A 20,728-nucleotide genomic window follows, 5' to 3' on the forward strand; every position below is an offset into this window, starting at 1 on the left:
TGTCCATCGATGTTGCGAGACGTGTGACCATGCTATGAGAGTGTCGGCGTGTCGTCGGAGCGTCGATGGTTGTGCGACACGGATTGCCGTGATGCGGGAGAGCGTTGTCGTGGTGCGAGAGTGCTACAGCTAAGCATCATGAGCCATGCCATGTAGTGGGCATGGTCAGTGCCACAAGTAGGTGTTGCGGTAGTGTCACCGATGTTGCGAGCCATGCCAGATGCTCGATGCTACAAATCTTGGCGTCAATGTTCTTTTTGTTGAAAAGATAGACCGTCGTGTTATAAAATCTCAGGAAGCAAGGTTGGCCTATGTTGCGGCGACGCAAGCCTTGTTGTTGTCGTTGTTTTCTCCTATGACAAAAGTCTAGCCGTTGTGCTGCAAAACTACCGGATGCCGCAAGACGGTTGGTGCTGCCACAAGCCGAGCGCTCGACACGGCAAGTCGGATGCTGTCATTTCTTTTCCAGGCCAACCAATGTTAATGGAAGCTATGCTACAAGGTCCACCATTGTTGTTGCTTGTTGCTGTTTTTTCCCGCTGCAAAATTTTGTAAGCCAGATAGCAGTGTGGCAGTGATTCTACAAAAAAAAAAAAAAGTACAAGAAAGCTACAGAGACAGCAGGTACCCTTGCGCACCCGGCCGTGGAGGGTATATAGAAACGATAGCTGCCAAACGTCAGATCTTGTCGCATCGCACGGTGGGTGACCCGGCTGATTCGCTCGTAAAATCAGCCGGATGACGCCTAGTGCTACCCTTATTTGTCAGTATCTTCGGGATTTACATGTTTTTCACACAAGCACCAGTGGTCTAGTGGTAGAATAGTACCCTGCCACGGTACAGACCCGGGTTCGATTCCCGGCTGGTGCATTTTTTTTTGAACTTTTCTCTTAACTGTGCTCTGCTCCTCTTCATTTTTAGCAGCTTCCTCTCTTTCTTCAGCAAATCATCTCTCACACTTCAAAAAACGAGATGCTCGTACACAAAATTCTCTTTTACTCATGCACAAATGCCGCGGCATTCGACGATAAATACCTCAGAAACTTTGGTAGCTCAAAGGGCAGTCTCATTTACTTATTCCAGAGAAATACAAAGGAGAAGAACACTCGAGGGAACAGCTACTGGTTACTACACTAGAGCAAACATCGCCAGCCAAGCTGGCCTTCTGAACGTGTCTATCTACAGCCTGATCAAATACTATAGGCCTCACAGGACTTACAGCAGCACATGAACGGGAGGGAGATTTACCGCTATATATAGCTTACAATTGATTGTGTTACATTTCAGTTCCACGCGATAGTCGTCGCGTTTGATAACTTCTACGTTCTATACTGAATGCGCTGATATGCTTTATAAAGTTCCTCCTCGGAGGACGACGACATGGCTTGCGTTACGCACTCTTCATTTCTGAAAATAAAAATCACATGTTCAATGTTGAGAAGCACAGTACAAAACATATCTACATGAATGGCGGTTGCTGAGTTTGCTGTGACATACCCATCCATTATTGTTGTCCAGATGAAGGAAGCCGCCATGGCCTCGGGCATTCTTGAACTTGTAGACTGGTCCAGAAGCTGATAATACAAGTCAGTGTAAGTAAACAAGTACAGGTCAGAGAGCAGAGATAACAATCTGATTTTATTGATTTATTATTCTGAAGATCCATAGCATAGCTTGCGAAGGAGAGAACAATAGATTTTGCAACATGAACAGAGCAGTATTTTGGTACCGATAAACAATTGACAGGTAACGGCATATTTTTTCACAATATGGACTGGTTTTCGAAAACGAAATCTTGGATAGAAACATCTGTGGCATTACACGAAAACAAACTGAAATTATAACTGTAGTATATATGAATAAAGTAACACATTTACAAAAGGAAATTGCAGATGTGCAGGATTTTCTCTAAGAATACCTTCATAGCCACCGTACACTGGATCTTCAGACAATAAAAGTGGTGTGTCCAGGTCAATAAAACTGCAACCACAAAAGAAAAAGGACCATTTAAGCACCTGATCTGACAGACATAAGGTTAAAACTTCATGCCTTCATTTCTAGTTTGAACTTCCTAGTGATATTGCCTTTAGTTGTACAAAAATCCATACTTTTCACAAGTAATCTTTTCTCATTGCGGGGAATTTTCACAATTAACCAACCTGAAACAACCAAGCCCAGCGGCGAGATGGCCAGCAAAGCCCATGGCAATCCTGGTCTCGACCATACCACCAATCATAAGTGCAATACCAGCTTTTCTTGCGGCATCAATTACTTCGAGGCCTCCCAGAACCCCTAACTTTGCCAGTTTGATGTTAATAACATGAGCAAGATTTCCATGTATTATTTTCTGAGCATCAAGTAAGCCTCGACAGCTTTCATCAGCAGCAACAGCAACTCTGTATTTCTCCATAGCAGCAATGCTAACTTCACGGAGACCTTCCCAGTCATCTCTATGTACTGGTTGCTCAAAGAGTACAGGAGTCACTCCCATTTCTGAAACCAATGAAATAAATAAATTATACTAGAAACACCATACAACATCACACTGACTGAGATATTAAATAGTGAAAAGATTGAAGTACAAACCGTTTAGTCTGTCAAGAACTTCAATTGCTTGGTTTGCTGTGTACCCTTCATTTGCATCCAAGATAAACGAGCAGTCGGGATGGACAAGCCGTATAGCCTTCAGAACTTCTATGTCTGAGTTCAAGTTTTTCCCTACCTTGAGCTTCAGAGTTTGAAACCCTTGTCCACGATATTTTGCGGCCAATTGAGCGGCTTCGTTTGGGGTCACGATTGGAATCTAAATTCAGAAATAGATGAATTTTAGCAATTTTGGTAAGCAAACAGAAGCATGCTTAATCCACTGCAGAGGATACTTCGATAACCATACCGTGATGTCTGTTGTCACGGTGTTTGATGCTCCCCCAAATAATCTCCACAAGGGTATGCGGATGCTGTTAGCTACCGCGTCAATAACTGCCATCTCCACTCCTGCCCTGGCCTTTGTTGGAGAAGACCACAAGTAAATACACACCAGAGGAACATCCTTGTGTCCAAACACTTACGAAATCATGAAAAGGAATTCAGATAGTAATATACTGTATTTGACCAAGTTCCAAGAGAAACAATTTAGCAGTTCTATGTGGACTCAAAGGATCCAACTCTAAGAGAACTGAGAACCAACTTTCAGCTTGAAGTTAGGCCTTGCCTGATTTTGGATGTAAATTCTTTGTTATTGGTGGCTTGCGTTCAGAGTCCCTTAATTACCTTTTATGGTATCATGTGTTGTTAAAAGTAGATTCTGAATGCGCAGTTGCCATTCATTTTGGGATCAGGGCATGATCCACTGGTCAACCACCTCAATCGGTTCAGAGCTATATCATTCAGGGCGATCTCAGACTCCATTTACATCAAGGCCTGGCATTCAAACTTAAATTCCCCATCCTCCCATCAACATCAGCTAAAAGAAGTTACTTCTAAACTCTGAAGTCCCAAACCAAATCCATCTACTGTCTTGTGGTCGAGAACTTCTCAAACTGTCAAACTCCGAAAGAAAACTGAAGAAAATTTATTTTTTTGCGGAGGTTAGGATGGGCAAGCAGGTGTGGATGTCTCACCGATGCGAAGGCGTGTCCGGGGAGCGCGTCGGCGACGTCCTGGAGCACCGCGCCGAGGGGCGCGCTCCGCGCGGCCACGAGCAGTTCGCAGGCGCGGGCGACGGCGGCGAGCGCGGCGGGCTGGTCCTCGGCGGTGACGGAGGGGAGCACGGGGGCCTCGCCCCAGCCGACGGCGCCGCTGGAGAGCTCGACCCGCACGGCGACGTTGGAGACGGCCTCGAGGCGCGAGGAGGCGATGGTGAAGGGCGCGGCGAGCGGCACGTTGAGCGGGCGCGCCTCGGCCGCCGCCACGTCCACCGAGAAGGTCTCCTTGAGCGCGTCGAAGCCGAAGGCCTCCATCGGCTCCTGCTGCCGCTGCTGCGGGGTCGTGGGGGACGGCGACGGCGACGGCGAGATGGCGCGGAGGCGGGCGGATGGCTGGCGGCCGGCGCTGGCAGGGGTGAGTCGTGGGGTGGGGCTGAGGAGGGGCCTTGGGGTGGGAGGGTTGTGGGAGAAGCGGAGTGGGGAGGAGCGGGAGGAGGAGATGGAGGTGGAGATGGAGCCGTCCATGGCCGGCAGCGGTGGGACGTTGACGAGCGATGGAGATTCGCGGGAGGCCGGCCGATGGAGGATCGAGCTGCAGGCCTGAGCGAGCCGGCCGGTTTCTATATAGAGTGGTTGGCGCAGTGGCGACTGACGATGTGGGGCTGGGTCGTCAGCGGCACGCCGGAGCTGGAGAGGAGGAGGATAAGGAGGTGGCAGAGCAGTGCACGGGAGCGGGAGCGGGCCCACGCGTTAGCCGATCTGGCAAAGCGTCGAGTGGCAGCTGAGCACGGAAGCTGAGCCGGTGTCGCGATGCGGCGGCGGGGCCCCACGTGCGGCGGCACGGGGCGAGGCTGGCGATGCCGTCGAGGAGGTGGATCGCCGGATGGTCGCCGCGGCGGTGGCTGTCACGTGGGCGGAAATAGCCCGTGCGCCGGTGGGGCCCGCGACGCGTTCGGGACCACCTGTCGGTGAGCGCTGATGGTGACTGTGCATGCACGTTCGGCAGACTGTTTGTTTCGTCGCGAGGCGGAACGTCGTCGTGCGTGCGTCGGCATGGCGTGGGGCACACACGATGATGAGCACATTCAGCACATGCCATGGGCCCTCGTGCTAGCACCCGTTCGTGACCAAGCCCGCTGGGATTCGTGAGTGCCAAGTACAGTAGTACACTACCCATTTTCTCACTCACTTGATTTGTTTGTTCATCTCGTGGCCGCCGGATAGGCTTAGGACATGTTTGGTTCCAAATAAATCATCAATTTATAAGTTGAAAAGTGTAAGAATTGATTTATTTTATTAAACAGACTCAACTTATAAGTTACCCCAACTTATAAGTCATAAATTGGTTCATCCCAACTTAAAACTTATAAGTCATCTATTTTTGTGTGGGTCCCACCACCTTTTCGGCTTCAGGTGACTTATAAGTCAGATGACAACCAAGCAGACGTAACTTATAAGTCACCTACTTTTGTGTGGGTCCCACCACCTTTTCGGCTTCAGGTGACTTATAAGTCAGATGACAACCAAACATACGTAACTTATAAGTCAGATGACAACCAAACAAGCGTAGGTTATAAGTCACTGGTTTTAAGTCACCTGACTTATAAGTCACCTGACCAAACAGGGCCTAAAACTTATAAGTCATCCATTTTTGCATGGGAAGGTAGTCAAGTGACTTATAAGTCAGATCACAACCAAACAGACGTGACTTATAAGTCACTGGTTTTAAGTCACCAGACTTATTGAAACCAAACAGGCCCTTAGAGGAACTATAGACGATCCCCTAGATAATGCTAGACAAGTAAATCACCGAGGGGAGATTGCCATTTGCGTAGAGTCCAAAACAGAGTCACGCGCCCTCCTCCCCCACACCGCCCTCCTCTCGCGACTCGGGGGCAAAACCCTAGTTGTTGTCGTCACCGCCGTTCTCTGCTCCTTCCTTCGTCTCGTCGTCGCCAGAGGCGTTGCCAGTGAAGCCGGAGTGGCTCCACTGACGGCGGCGGCGGGTCGTTTCTTTTCTGGGTGGCTCTCCCCCGCGCGCGCAGCCGCGCTCTGTCTCGCCGTCGGGGGATGATGTGCCTGGGATGCTGGCCATCGGGTGAGCGCGGGGATGTGGTGTGGCAGCGCGTCGCGGTTGGCTGTTGCGCGGGTAGACTACGCTGGATCTGGTCTCGAGCGGGCCCGTCATGCCGGTGGACTCGGCTCGCGGTGGCGGTGGCAATGTGGCACTGGGTTTGATCCTGCGGTGGCGACAAGCAGGCTCATTGGATGAGTGTGTGGTGGTGATTTCGAACGAGCCAGTTGTGGCTCGGGCGATGGCGAACCAGATCTCGGCATGATATGTCCGTGGGTTCTTTGGTGAGCCGGTTGTCCTACCACGAAGATGGAAGGAGCGGCAGTCTCCAGTTCTGGTGGTGGGTGCATCCAGGGCTTGGTCCCTGGCATAGGTGTGCATTTCTCCGGACGAAAGTCTCCGTTGTTACCGGTGTCGACAACATCTTGTTGAAGGCTTCACCGAGGAGTTTTGCACCTATCTCGCTCTCGAGTTCTAGTCTCCGGGTGAAAATCAAGATCTGCTTGTTGGATCGGCGATGGCGGCGCTCTTGGCGTCGTTTCCTCGATGGTAGTATCGTTTCGAAGATTGACCTCTTCACTGGAGCACCTTGTTTGTGGTTGAGCAGTTGATGGGGAACTTCCGATGACGAGATGGCCCTGAGGGGTGGCAGGGGGCAGCCGCCTCGGGCCCCCCAAATCCAAGGGCCGGTTCTCCAGGTAACCAGCAACATGTAGTAGCCTAGGACGCGACGATTACTGTACTGTTTTCCTTCCTCTCTCTTTATCTATTTTTTCGATAAAGAGTATATATTAATATCGAGGAGATACCAATTACACCCAGCATCTGCAACAACGCAATGCCCTAATGGCATGACGGATGCACACAACCAAAAAACGAAGAAGGAAATAAAAAAAGAAAAGTCCCGCTACAGAGTTTAAGTACTTGCAACAGCAGCACAACCCACTAGTGGGGACGGGGCCTTTAGCCCCGGCCCGTAAGGGGCTTTAGTCCCGGTTCACCAACCGGGACTAAAGGGGCGGGACTAAAGGCCTAACCTTTAGTCCCGGTCCTGCTACAAGCTGGGACTAAAGGTGCTCCACGTGGGCGCCTCGTAGCGCCCCACGGGCAGGACCTTTAGTCCCGGTTCGTTACAAGGGCCGGGACTAAAGAGTTTCAGATTTTGCTTATTTTTGGGGTTTTTTTATTGAAATTATTTTTGGGTTTTAGGGTTTTAGGGTTTAGGTGTTCGTGAAATTAACGTGATGCCTCGTTTGGTGTTCGGGAATTAGTTTTCATATAATTTAAATAGAAATAATTATGCATATATATATAAGATTAACTTATCTTACAAGCGAGCATATATATACAATTATATGGAGATCTGAATTATCGGGACTAGAGCCCGTCTATTCGGTTACATGGACGAACATCAGTAATGGCCCCTAGCTACACTAAATCGTCCTTTGTCATCTATAGCTTCCGTCCTCAGAAAGGTCGCAAGCTCCTTTGCAACAGCAATCGCGCGTTGCTTTGGTAGGACCTTCGTCCTCATGGCCGTGTACTATATAAGAAGAGGAGATGAATATGAACATCAATCATGATAACAAAGAATGACGGGTAAAAATAGAGGTGTGAATGTTCATTGCTTACGTCGAATCTGTGATCCTTGTGCTCAGAGGTAAACGTGCGAATGGTCTCGCAAACATAGTATCCGCATAGATGCGTTCCCCGTGGCTGCTGGTCGCACTTTACGAGAATAGAATATATATAATCAAAATAATAATCTAGCATCATAAATGTATTGAAAATAGAAGTATATCATACTACTACTTACCTCAACCGCTCTAAAGGTCAGCTTCTCAGGAAAGTTACCGGGAGTCACACACTTGAACCGCTTCCAAACCCTGCCCGACAAGGATAATGATTTGCTAAGTTTTTCATTAATTGATATATCAGAAAATCATCGAAAGAGACCGATAGAGCGCAAGAATGATTGAAATTACCCTTGGAGCATGTCTTGCAGGCTTTGGAACTGTTCCAAGGGTCTCGATAATGGGTCGAAGGCATCAACTCTTCCCTTATCAATTTGAATGTCCAACAGAATCCAATGGAAGCTGCACATGTATATATATATATATGTCAGTAACTTATCAATTACACTTATAAGTGAATGGACACAACAGAGTAAAGACCCTCACCTGAAGTTGTATGGAAACAGTATGTGGTCACATAAATTTTGATCTGTTAGAAACCTTAGAAGGTTTTCCTCCGTCTCATTGGGTTTATCAGTTAGCGTCACTATATGTATTTTATGTGGGTCAATAAACCCAATATTTAGGATGCTCTTACTTTTACAATCCAGAATCTTCATTCTGCATAATAGAGTACAAGTTATATATAGACAATGAATTGAAATAACTAAACAAGTTATATGTAGACAACGAATTGAAAAACTTACAGACAATAGCAACTCATAAGCGATTTGTCGAGGGCGTCGCCATTGTACATCTGGAAGAGTTCATCAAAGTCGATATGGATTTCTTCGGGGCGGCCGTAGTACTCCCGTGGGACACTCAACACGATCATCGTTCTCCCATTATTTGATTCACTTAAGTACCATGTATGCAAGTAACGCATATTTGTTGGAAAATCATCTTTGCTGTCCAAAGGCTCTCCCATGAAAAAATATGGCTTAGGGGCTACCATAGCCTTGGGTAACCTGTCGTCTTGGGAAGCCAGAACATCTTCAACCGAGACACCCCATTGAGCCGCCAAGTCCTTTGCTATTTCAAAAGCTTGCCCCTGCACCGGAGGGGGGACATTCTCGGTTAACACCTTGAGGGGTGGGATCGACTGTTTGGCCTGTTGTCCAAGCTGAGGAACGTCTGATTTTTTCTTGCTTGTAGTTGAACTTGATTTGCTCCCACTTGCACTTGCACGTGATCTGCTCTTTTTTAATTCCTTCTGCAATGTGCGTGTATAGTCATCACGCTTATGGTGTAAGTCATAGTGTGATGGAAGGGTCGTGAAGTATTTTGCCCATGCTATTTGCTTCTCGGTGTATTCCGGGCGGGGCTCGGGTTCCTTCTTTTTCATCTGCGCATCATGATGTTCCTTTGCTATCCTGGAGTTTTCCTCGGGGGTACGATCATAAGGTCTGATAGGAAGATTAGCATGAGGTACCTTTGGGAGGGGCGACCGTTTGCGCTTTGGGGGGCTCTGTCGCTTAGAAATCGTTGGCAGAGCGTTCTTGGTGGCACGCTGCCTCTTAGTATCCTGTGCGGGCGGCGGCGGAGACGGACGACCCAAGTCCGGCGGCGGTGATCGAGATGGACTCGTGTTGTGTTGGCCGACGTCATCTGGAGGGCTTGGAGGTAATGGAGGTGTAGGTGACCTGCGATGACTCGGAGGCGGTGTTGTCCTTGGGGTCGAGCCTGGAAGCTTGATGTAGTTCTTGTCCCATAGGATGACTCCACCCAGTACTTCTCCGAGTGTCCTCTCATCTTCGGGTCCAGCTATGTCGAGCTCCATATCATGAAACCCCGCGAGGATTTCATCCACCCCGACTTTAGCAAAGCCAGCTGGAATCTCACGGCAATGCCAGCGTGCATCAAGGCCAGAAGGTAAAGCTTGTCCGACGGCCACCTTCATGGATATGTTCTTGAATTTCTGATGGAGTTCACATGATGTTGACTCCTTGATTCCATCCACGGGGTAGCCGGGACCGCCCTCTATCATTCTTCGTGCATCGTCGGGCGGGGCCTCAGATTCAGCCACGCTGCTTTTCCGCTTAGATGGGGCGCCGGTAATATCAAGTGCAGGATCTTCCTGGCACGCTACTCCTCTAACCTCATCAATCTGCTTCGGTTGCTCGTTAATCCTGGCAAGCAACTGGTTGAACTTGTCATTTTCCTCATCCTGCTGCCGCTTCTTTGCTCTCTCTCGGCTTCTGTAAGTGTCTTGGTCTTTGGCAAACCCAAGCCACCACGGGTAAGAAGGACCGAAGCCTCGCGTTCGTCCTCCATGTTCGTCATTGCCGAGGACTAGTGTGAGCAAATCTTTCTCTCTATCTGTAGTGAACTTTCTTTTTCCCTCCTTAATTTCTTTCACTATCCTTTTTCAATTCTCCCTGGGTATCCTAAGACCGTCACTACAGAAGAGGTCCCCTGTTTTTTCGTCGTACGACCCACCATGCGCAAGGAACCAATTTCTTGCTCTCAATTCTCACTCATCACGGAGTGGTTCAGGTACGATGCCTTTATCTAGCAGATCTTGCTCTTTCTTATCCCACTTTGGGATAGCACTCTCATAGCCCCCTGGCCCCAGCTTGTGGTGATATTTCTTCTTGTCGGCATTTATCTTGTTCTTTTCTGATAATGCCTGGGCATCTTCTGACTCCTTGTACTCTTGAAATGCCTTCCAGTGATTCGCCTGCTTGGCTAGATACCCCTCGAATACTGGCACTTTCTTTGTCTTCAGATAGTTTTTCCATAGCTTCTTCTTCCAGCTACGGAATAGTTCGGTCATCTTCTTTAGAGTCCACTGCTTGACTTTGGCCCTCCGTTTGTCTGTGGCGTCTTCATTCTCACATTCTGGCAGGTTGAAAGTGACATGAGATCATTCCAAAGATTATCTTTGTACCTTTCGGCGACATAGTCACTATCGGTTGCCCCTTTGCGCTTGTTCCACTCCCGAACGCTGATCGGGACGTGATCCCTAACGAGAACTCTGCATTGCTTCTTGAATGTGTCAGCAGCATTCTTAGGAAGCTTGGGTTTGCCCGTAGGCAATATCACCTCAAAGGTGTAATGCGTCCGTGCATCCAACTTTCTAATCGGGTCTCGTTTCGTAGTTTTGCTCGATGTGGAGGCCTAAGAGGGAGAAACATTCGTCAAATGGATGTATATGTATACAATATAGAGCTATCTCCAATATTTTTCACATATTACAAGTGATTGTCGAACTTCATATGTATACCTCGCCGGACTTTATTATTTCTTCACCGGCTTCTCCACCGGCTTCTCCATTAGTGGAGCTATCACCTTCTCCGTCATTGGACCTATCTCCTGCCCCATCGGCTTCATCTTCATGTCGCTCGACCTCCATTCCAACGTCGGGGTTTAGATATGACGACGGAGATTCAGCTGGTTCAACGTCGGGGCCGTCTTTGATTATATCTTCAAGAAGTTCTTCCTCTTCGAGGTTCCTGATATGTGGATCCATAGTTCTGCAAAAAACCAATTCTCTTAACCTTTGTACCAAAAAAGAATTATTCTATCAGGAACTCCGTTCCAAAACAACTTTTGTCCCGGGTCGTGGCTCCACCCGGGACTCCTAGATTTCTGCATAGTATTCAAAGTAGGAGTACTTTTCCAATTTGAGCATTCAATAAGCAAAACCAAATCGTAAAATAAAGTAGTATTCAAATTAGCATGCATTCAATTATAAGCAAATACATCATCTCTTTTGTCCGTACATCGTCGAATATTATCACTAATACTCCTCGAATACTATCATACATATAGCATCACTGATACATCTAGAACCGTAGCGCCCGACGGGTACCGGCGCGGGCGGTGGACACCCAAAGAGAAGGAACCATCACAGGATCATAGCTCCAGTGAGATCCCCGAATAACCTGCCAGGTATGCTCGAACCTGCCCTCCAACGCAACCATGTAGCGAGGACGTGCTCATCCTCCTCGCTGACACGGTGGCGTACCACCTCCGCGGTGTCCGGAAGCCTCGGCACCCTCACTGGCCCACGCGACCGCCACCAAACAAGGATCAGGTCAACGACGGGCTGGCTCCTCACCAACCTACGCCCCCGGAAGGTAGCACCTCCCAATACTAGCCGGGCGGAGCCCAGTCCCGGACAGGGCCCCTCTGATCAAGCAGGTGTCCTCCGCCGAGTCGACGACGAGGATGCGGGATAGGCATCGTAAAATGAACTAAAAAAATAAACTAGTTCTATTAATTTTCTTGCTAAAAATAAACTATTAACACTTAAGCATATACAATAGAAAAATTAAACTATTAACACTTAAGCATATACAATAGCAAAATTAAGCAATAATCTAAGAAACACTATTAACACTTAAGCATATACACTATACAATATTTCTTCTTCTTGTAACCCTAAACTAATTTTTCCTCTTCTTCTATTTCTCCTCTTCTTCTACTTCTCCTCTTCTTCTACTACTTCTCCTCTTCTTCTACTACTTCTCCTCTTCTCTTCATCTACTTCTACTCTCCTCCTCTTCTAATTTTTTCTCTTCTTCTACTTCTCCTCTTCTTCTATTTTTTCTCTTCTTCTCCTCTCCTCCTCTTCTTATTCACCTTTTTCTTCTTTTCTTCTCCTCCTCTTCTTATTTTCCTTTTTCCTAATTCTAAATATTACTAACCCTAATAATCTAGCACAAACCTAATAACAATAGGAATTAGATGACAAAAAAAATCTTTTTCTTCTTTTCTTCCCTTTTTCTTCCTTTCTTCTCCTTTTTCTTCTTTTCTTCTCCTTTTTCTTCTTTTCTTCTACTGGCCGGAGTGTTGGGGAGGAGGGGGCCGGGGGCTTACCGGCCGGAGGTGTCGACGGCGCGCGGCGAGGAGGACGGTGCGGCGCGCGGCGAGGAGGACGGCGGTGCGCGGCGAGGAGGACGGCGGCGGCGAGGAGGACGACGGCGACGGCGAGGAGGACGGCGGGCAGCCTGACGGCGTCGTCGAGTTCGTCGCTGTGCCGCACCGGGCACGAGAACAAGAGGAAGAAGAAGAGAAATGGACGATTTGGGTTGAAATTTTTCGAAGTCCCGCTTATATAGATGGATCTTTAGTCCCGGTGCATGGCTCGAACCGGGACTAAAGACCCCCTTTAGTCCCGGGTGGAGCCACGACCCGGGAATAAAGGCCCTTTTTCGGGCAGACCAAAAGGCGGGAAGCAGGGGCCTTTAGTCCCGGTGCGTGGCTCGACCCGGGACTAAAGGGGGTCTTTAGTCCCGGGGCGTGGCTCCACCCGGGACTAAAGCCCCCACCTCGGCTGCACGATAAGTTTAGTCCCACCTCGCCCAGCAAGGGGGACTAACACTTGTTTATAAGCCCCGTCGCAGCTTTTCCATCGAGCTCCTCACTGAAAATTGAAACTATATTTAAAATTATGGAGAAAATTCAACCTGAATTCAAAGTGAGTTCACTTTGAATTTAGGTTGAATTTTCTCTATAAATTCTCATATAGTTTCAATTTTTTTCTATTTTCAAAATTAATTATTTTGACTATCCAAACTATTATCTATTTTGTTATTTTCAATTAAAAACTATGTTTATTAATTTATTTATTTTGCATATTTGAGAATTTGACAAAACTATGATAATGAAAAGTGTTTGAAATTGAATAAATAATTCAAAACTATTTTCTATTTTCAAAAGTAATTATTTTGACTATCCAAACTATTAACTATTTTGTTATTTTCAATTAAAAACTATGTTTATTAAAATTCTTTTTGCATATTTGAGAATTTGACAAAACTATGATAATGAAAAGTGTTTGAAATTGAATAAATAATTCAAAACTATTTTCTATTTTCAAAAGTAATTATTTTGACTATCCAAACTATTAACTATTTTGTTATTTTCCATTAAAAACTATGTTTATTAAAATTCTTTTTGCATATTTGAGAATTTGACAAAATATGATAATGAAAAGTGTTTGAAATTGAATAAATAATGCAAAACTATTTTCTATTTTCAAAAGTAATTGTTTTGACTATCCAAACTTTTAACTATTTTTCTATTTTCAATTAAAAACTATGTTTATTAAAATTCTTTTTGCATATTTGAGAATTTGACAAAACTATGCTAATGAAAAGTGTTTGAAATTGAATAAATAATGCAAAACTATTTTCAATTTTCAAAAGTAATTATTTTTACTATCCAAACTATTAACTTATTTTTTTGAGCTAGTTGACCCTGAAATTGAAAAGCACTACAAATGAACTCTGAAAATGTTGAAAGTTGGCATGCTATCATCATTTCACCCACATACCATGTGTTAAAAAGTTGAGAGGGCTACGACAAAAACTAGATGCACTTCGTGTACAAAACGGACAATCTCTGTCGAAGTATCAACGTTTCGAACGAGAACTCATCTCTTACAAAGGGATTTCATTTTTTTGAACTTATTTGAACTCCATACTTTTTGTGTGTTCAAAATGCACCATTCAAAGGCACATCACAAAATTTCAACAATTTGTGACTTCATTTGGTATTCTTCGTGCATTTTCTTATTTTTTTTGAGCTAGCTGACCCTGAAATTGAAAAGCACTACAAATGAACTCTGAAAATGTTGAAAGTTGGCATGCTATCATCATTTCACCCACATAGCATGTGTTAAAAAGTTGAGAGGGCTACGACAAAAACTAGATGCACTTCGTGTACAAAACGGACAATCTCTGTCGAAGTATCAACGTTTCGAACGAGAACTCATCTCTTACAAAGGGATTTCATTTTTTTGAACTTATTTGAACTCCATACTTTTTGTGTGTTCAAAATGCACCATTCAAAGGCACATCACAAAATTTCAACAATTTGTGACTTCATTTGGTTTTCTTCGTGCATTTTCTTATTTTTTTTGAGCTAGCTGACCCTGAAATTGAAAAGCACTACAAATGAACTCTGAAAATGTTGAAAGTTGGCATGCTATCATCATTTCACCCACATAGCATGTGTTAAAAAGTTGAGAGGGCTACGACAAAAACTGGATGCACTTCGTGTACAAAACGGACAATCTCTCTCGAAGTATCAACGTTTCGAACGAGAACTCATCTCTTACAAAGGGATTTCATTTTTTTGAACTTATTTGAACTCCATACTTTTTGCGTGTTCAAAATGCACCATTCAAAGGCACATCACAAAATTTCAACAATTTCTGACTTCATTTGGTATTCTTCGTGCATTTTTTTTGAGCTAGCTGACCCTGAAATTGAAAAGCACTACAAATGAACTCTGAAAATGTTGAAAGTTGGCATGTTATCATCATTTCACCCACATAGCATGTGTTAAAAAGTTGAGAGGGCTACGACAAAAACTGGATGCACTTCATGTACAAAACGGACAATCTCTTTGGAAGTATCAGGGTTTCGAACGAGAACACATCTCTTACAAAGGGATTTCATTGTTTTGAACTTATTTGAACTCCATACTTTTTGTGTGTTCAAAATGCACCATTCAAAGGCACATCACAAAATTTCAACAATTTGTGACTTCATTTGGTATTCTTCGTGCATTTACTTATTTTTTTTGAGCTAGTTGACCCTGAAATTGAAAAGCACTACAAATGAACTCTGAAAATGTTGAAAGTTGGCATGCTATCATCATTTCACCCACATAGAATGTGTTAAAAATTTGCGAGGGCTACGATAAAAACTGGATGCACTTCGTGTACAAAACGGACAATCTCTTTGGAAGTATCAGGGTTTCGAACGAGAACTCATCTCTTACAAAGGGATTTCATTTTTTTGAACTTATTTGAACTCCATACTTTTTGTGTGTTAAAAATGCACCATTCAAAGGCACATCACAAAATTTCAACAATTTCTGACTTCATTTGGTATTCTTCGTGCATTTACTTATTTTTTTTGAGCTAGTTGACCCTGAAATTGAAAAGCACTACAAATGAACTCTGAAAATGTTGAAAGTTGGCATGCTATCATCATTTCACCCACATAGCATGTGTCAAAAAGTTGAGAGGGCTACGACAAAAACTGGATGCACTTCGTGTACAAAACGGACAATCTCTCTCTAAGTATGAGCGTTTCGAACGAGAACTCATCTCTTACAAAGGGATTTCATTTTTTTGAACTTATTTGAACTCCATACTTTTTGTGTGTTAAAAATGCACCATTCAAAGGCACATCACAAAATTTCAACAATTTCTGACTTCATTTGGTATTCTTCGTGCATTTACTTTTTTTTGAGCTAGTTGACCCTGAAATTGAAAAGCACTACAAATGAACTCTGAAAATGTTGAAAGTTGGCATGCTATCATCATTTCACCCACATAGCATGTGCGAGAAAGTTGAGAGGGTTATATTAAAAACTGGATGCACTTCGTGTACAAACTGGATAATCTCTTTGAAAGTAGAAGCGACCCCCCACAATAAGAGACGACATTCTTCTTCTCTCATATATGGTGGACACTAGCTCACCTGATTTTTCAACCGTTGATGATGGTCGCTACTCCTACTTGCCCTAGTGCATAACCAATATCTAGCACAAGGAGAAGAAGGAGAAACGACCCCCCACAGAAGCAGTCGACATTCTTCTTCTCTCATGTATGGTGGACACTCCCTCACATGATTTTTCGACCGTCGATGATGGTCGCTACTCCTTCTTCCCCTAGTGCATAACAAATATCTAGCACAAAGAGAAGAAGGAGAAGCAACCCCCACAACAAGAGTCGGCATTCTTCTTCTCTCATGTATGGTGGACACTCCCTCACCTGATTTTTTGACTGTCGATGATGGTCGCTATTCCTTCTTTCCCTAATGCATAACAAATATCTAGCACAAGGAGAAGAAGGAAAAGCAACCCCCACAACAAAAGTGGTTCCGCTGTACGCCACGTAGTTCCGCTGCACGCCACGTGGGACTAATGGTCTTTCATTTTTAAATGACTATTTTAATCAAAAACAGATCTGTTACAAAAGGGATTTCATGTTTTGAACTTATTTGAACTGAAGAATTTTTGTATATATATGTGGTCGAAATGCATGATACCATGAAGTTAGAAAGGGCTAAACCATTCAAAAGTAGCAAATGAAGTTAGAAAGGGCTAAACCATTCAAATTTGGAAACTATAATGGCACAAACAGAAACTAGACATATATAAATTGGTCCAAGCAGTACATGATACTAGTCCAAACAATACATAATAATAGCTATCATAGATATATAGCTGGCCATAGTTGATACTAGTCCAATCAGAATGTCCACCTTATTCGAGGTGACGCTGGCCATAGTTGACGACTCGAATCTTGCGGTACAACTCGTATGAAACGTATGCATCTTTTGCTGCATACTCAATGTTGATACGATCAAGTGGGGTCTTCTCCCAAAGTTTGTGCTGAGACTTTGGGAAATTGGTCTTCATATCATCATATTCCTCGTCGATCAAGGCAACTGCCATATGAGCCATCGAAGTCCCGACATGTCGAAGCCTGAATACCGTTTGGAGATCAATGAGGCAACCAGTTGGTATCTCAATACCGAAGCTGTACCTCATCTTCAGCTTGTCGTTCGTTATGTCAACGGTAGTCAAAGTGATGCCGCTACGAAGGAAGTCCATGAGTTCTGGACAATGCTTGTCACTACTGCAACAGAAACAAATTAAAATGGAACAAATGTTACATACTGCTGCAATAAGGAAACATGTTTCACTATAACTAAAGAGAAAATTATCTTTAGGATTCAAATAGAACATATGCAATGGAACCTAGAGAGATCACTATAGCTACTCAATGGAACCTAGAGAGATCACTAGCTATATGCAATTTTCATGACTATGACATACCATATTGCTATCCAATGGAACCTAGAGAGATCACCAGCTATATGCAATTTTCATAACCTTGGATCAAAGAACACCGCATAAAATTGTATCACTACAACTATAATTTCAATGGAACATATTGAACCAATCAGATTTTTCAGATTGTGGAACACTATTCCAATCAGATTGTGTTCCCTTCAACTAATCAAAATTGTTTCACTACAACTATTTGAAGCGAACCAACTATGATTCCAATGGAACATATTAAACACTAGTTGATTCTAATACGATTTTTCAGATTATGGAACACTATTCCAATCAGATTGTGTTCCCCTTCAACTAATCAAAATTGTTTCACTACAACTATTTGAAGGGAACCAACTATGATTGAAACAAATAAACTTACAATGTCATTACATTGGATCAAAGAAAGCCTCAAAACTTACCTCGCCCATTGGAAGATCAAGACATGGTGTGCGAAGCATAGTTGGATGACGGCAACACCGTGTTGATCGGCCGTGTACTCCAGATCAAGCCCCAAGAACTTCTCATGATCCATTGCGGCGTCAAGCCATCGTTCCTTCAACTGTTCAAGAAAATACGGCATCTCACTGCTCTCGTTCGTGTACACGACATCGAGCATGGTCGTGCCATGTGCGAGCACCTCTCCAAAGCGAGTTGGCATGGTGGAAGAAGAGAGGAGAAGAACAGAGAGCGAGAGCGAGAGAGAAGAAGAAACAAAGAAATGGCGACTCTGCTTCGGTTCGTGCTTTTCATCGCCCGAAACGATGCGGGATACAAACCGTTTAGGGTCTTTAGTCCCGGGTTGAGCCACCAACCGGGACTAAAGAGGTGTACCAACGGTTGCCACCACTACGGCAGGCCACGTGTTAGGCCTTTAGTCCCGGGTTGAGCCACCAACCGGGACTAAAGGTGGATACGAACGGTTGCCACCACCACTGCCCACCGCGTAGCCCTTTAGTCCTGGTTTGGGACATGAACCGGGACTAAAGGCTCCTTACGGGCTGGGACTAAAGCCTCGAGGGAGGCATTGAGAATTGGGGCGACGTGGCCGGGCCTTTAGTCCCGGCCCAGAGGCAGGCCGGGACTAAAGGGTCCCGGCCAAAGGCCCGTTTTCCAGTAGTGACCACCACCAAGACAACACCTGATGTTCAAGTACTGCAAAAACGACGCCTCCAAGAAGGAAAAAGTGCACAAGCACCGTCGTCGCCCGATCGTAAATCTTGGGTTTTCACCCTGGAGATAATGCCCGCTCTCAAAGAAATGTCTTCAATAAGACCATTGCCAGGCACAACCAATTAAGGCAGACCTTGGATTTTCATCCTGAAAGGTAGGACCTTGAACTTCACTTGTGATGTCACCCCCACTTACATACCACTGCTACGAATCCCGAAACTCCAGGCAAATTCCTCATCACCGTAGGCTATAATCACCAGTACTAGTCTTCCAATCTTGGCTTTCATGACATTCTCCGCCTCTGACTTTACCATAGAGTAAGATATCTCCTGATGGAACCAAATAGCAGAGCTTCGCGCCGCTCCCTCCTTAATGGGAAACCAATGGGCACGACCGAATTCCACCCGATCCAGCAATCTCCAAGCATAACACGCCCATGGGAGTTCGCCAGCGGAGCCTTTCGGAACCCACCACTCCGACCAGATCAGAAAGTTTGTGTATCAGGCAGATCTTTGTCTTGGCGCAAGAGGAACACTAGGACCCTTGCCTTTATCAAGCACGCCAGCGGGCCCCACCATTGACATAGGTTTGCATTACCTTCGGCCATGACCGCCCGTCTGCCCGTGTCAACCCATCCACGCCTCCCTTCGGCGCGTCGATAGACGCCGTGCATGGGCTAGCGTCGCCGCCTCGCTGCCAGACTTCCACTGCGCCGCTAAGGAACCGAATCCCCCGCTCGAAGGGATCCAGCAGGCTACGCAGAGGACGCAGCAGCCGGGCGAAGGAAGGGGGCACCACAACCGGCTGGGAAGGCCCCAGATCCAATCAGGGTAGACGGGGGCGGCGTCCTAGGAGTCGGGGCGAGGCCACCCACGGCAGCAGCTAGTCGGGGTAGCACCAACTGTCACGGGGCTTCCCTAAATACCGGTCGGATCTGGGCTGCCACGCCTGATGACGTAGCGCAAACGATACCTGGTCTGCAAGTTCACTGGGCCTAGCCCAAGTCGTAATAGCTACGTGTGGCCATGCTAGGGTCGTATTTTCCAACAGTAAAACTTGGAGCGTCTCACGGCCTAACGCACGCACCGTCACACCTAACGAACCCTAGCACGCACCGGCTATCCACCTCCTGCCCAGATCGCGACAGATACACCGGCGAAGTTTGCCCACATCGAGTCCAGGGATTGAGTTCAGGCGACGCGACTATGCGCCGGAGCCTGCGGCGCACTGACGTTGCGCGTCGTCCGCGGCCATGAGCACTTCACAGCTCGACATCTTCCATCATATATGTATCGGTAAATATTATGTTTTTGTATTTTGATAAGGGCATGTACAATGGTTGATAAAATAGTATTATTTTAAATCTGGTATATAATTAAGAGATGACAAGAAAGAAAGTCTACAATGAATCATCTCTTAACCTTATCTTCTATAATTAGCTATTTCTGAAAACATTGTGAGACGTATTGTGCTATGAGATCACCTTTTGTCTTCTCTTAAATAAGAGAAGGCAAGGCCTTTTTTAAGTTCTCTCCTCCACCTCTTCATTTATCCTATGTGACACTTTTAAGATAGCATCATTGTAGATGCCCTAATGATGTTCTTATGGTGGATCACAAATAGATTTTAAACTGAGTAACTTTTTTATATTAATCTTAATGATTAGTTTTTGGATTAATTGTGTTTTTAATTAATAAAGAATTAGTATCACAAAGTTATTCATGATTCACTGATTTACATAACTGGTAAGGATAACTTTGCACGGTTGTAGTATTGTTTGATTTTATTTTTAAAGATAAAAAGAATAATTTGCATATCATTGAAGTTGATGAGCACTGTTGTAGTATTGTTGGACAAAGCTGATGAGCATGGCGGACACGAGTCGAGGTTGACGCCATCGGTTCACGAACATGTTGTCGGCGAAAGTCCAACCCTCCAATGGTAGCGTCGAGTCGTCGTCGCTGAACCAGGTGTGTCGTCAGTTACACACTTATACTCCTCGTCGGCACGAACATCACACATATTAAAATAAAATGAGTCTATAATTTAATTAAAAAAATGTCGCATGATATCGTAAATATGTTACTCGGCATTATTAAGATAGTAAGATACTAACATATGAATGATACTAGTCGTTGTTACTCCCCACTATGGATTACCCGTTGTCTCACTCACTGTCAAAATAATTAATTTGTTTGTTCATCTCCCGTGGCCGCCGGACAAGCTTAGTTAATACTAATTGATTATTGATTGTGGTCATCAGCCCGAGCACAGCGATCTGCCCCTTGCGGCCT

General features: G+C 45.2%; 1 protein-coding gene and 1 non-coding gene across 2 annotated transcripts; one reads left to right on the forward strand and one right to left on the reverse strand.

Moving 5' to 3' along the window:
- The first annotated feature begins 799 nt into the window (after window positions 1-799).
- On the forward strand, window positions 800-870 carry TRNAG-GCC. The gene has a single exon. It is a non-coding gene; the product is annotated as a tRNA-Gly (tRNA).
- Window positions 871-979: 109 nt separating this feature from the next.
- Window positions 980-4,302, reverse strand: LOC123442585 (L-Ala-D/L-amino acid epimerase). The gene is made up of 7 exons (XM_045118670.1): window positions 3,621-4,302; window positions 2,894-3,004; window positions 2,587-2,803; window positions 2,160-2,493; window positions 1,919-1,980; window positions 1,498-1,574; window positions 980-1,407 (listed from the first exon to the last, which is right to left on the reverse strand). The coding sequence occupies exons 1-7, from the start codon at window positions 4,167-4,169 to the stop codon at window positions 1,402-1,404; spliced, it is 1,356 nt and encodes a 451-aa protein (XP_044974605.1). The 5' UTR covers window positions 4,170-4,302; the 3' UTR covers window positions 980-1,401.
- Between the last annotated feature and the right edge of the window lie 16,426 nt (window positions 4,303-20,728).

The sequence above is a fragment of the Hordeum vulgare genome, chromosome 3H, assembly GCF_904849725.1.
Source record: "Hordeum vulgare subsp. vulgare chromosome 3H, MorexV3_pseudomolecules_assembly, whole genome shotgun sequence".
Taxonomy (NCBI): Eukaryota; Viridiplantae; Streptophyta; class Magnoliopsida; order Poales; family Poaceae; genus Hordeum; species Hordeum vulgare.

Bases quoted from the DNA above. Each gene is read 5' to 3' on its own strand.
- LOC123442585 (XM_045118670.1), bottom strand. From the start codon at position 4,169: ATGGACGGCTCCATCTCCACCTCCATCTCCTCCTCCCGCTCCTCCCCA. The intron at 2,494-2,586 runs GTTTGTACTTCA...CATTGGTTTCAG, and splicing joins AGTTCTTGACAGACTAAACG to AAATGGGAGTGACTCCTGTA. The intron at 1,981-2,159 runs GTTGGTTAATTG...TTGTGGTTGCAG, and splicing joins GCTGGGCTTGGTTGTTTCAG to TTTTATTGACCTGGACACAC.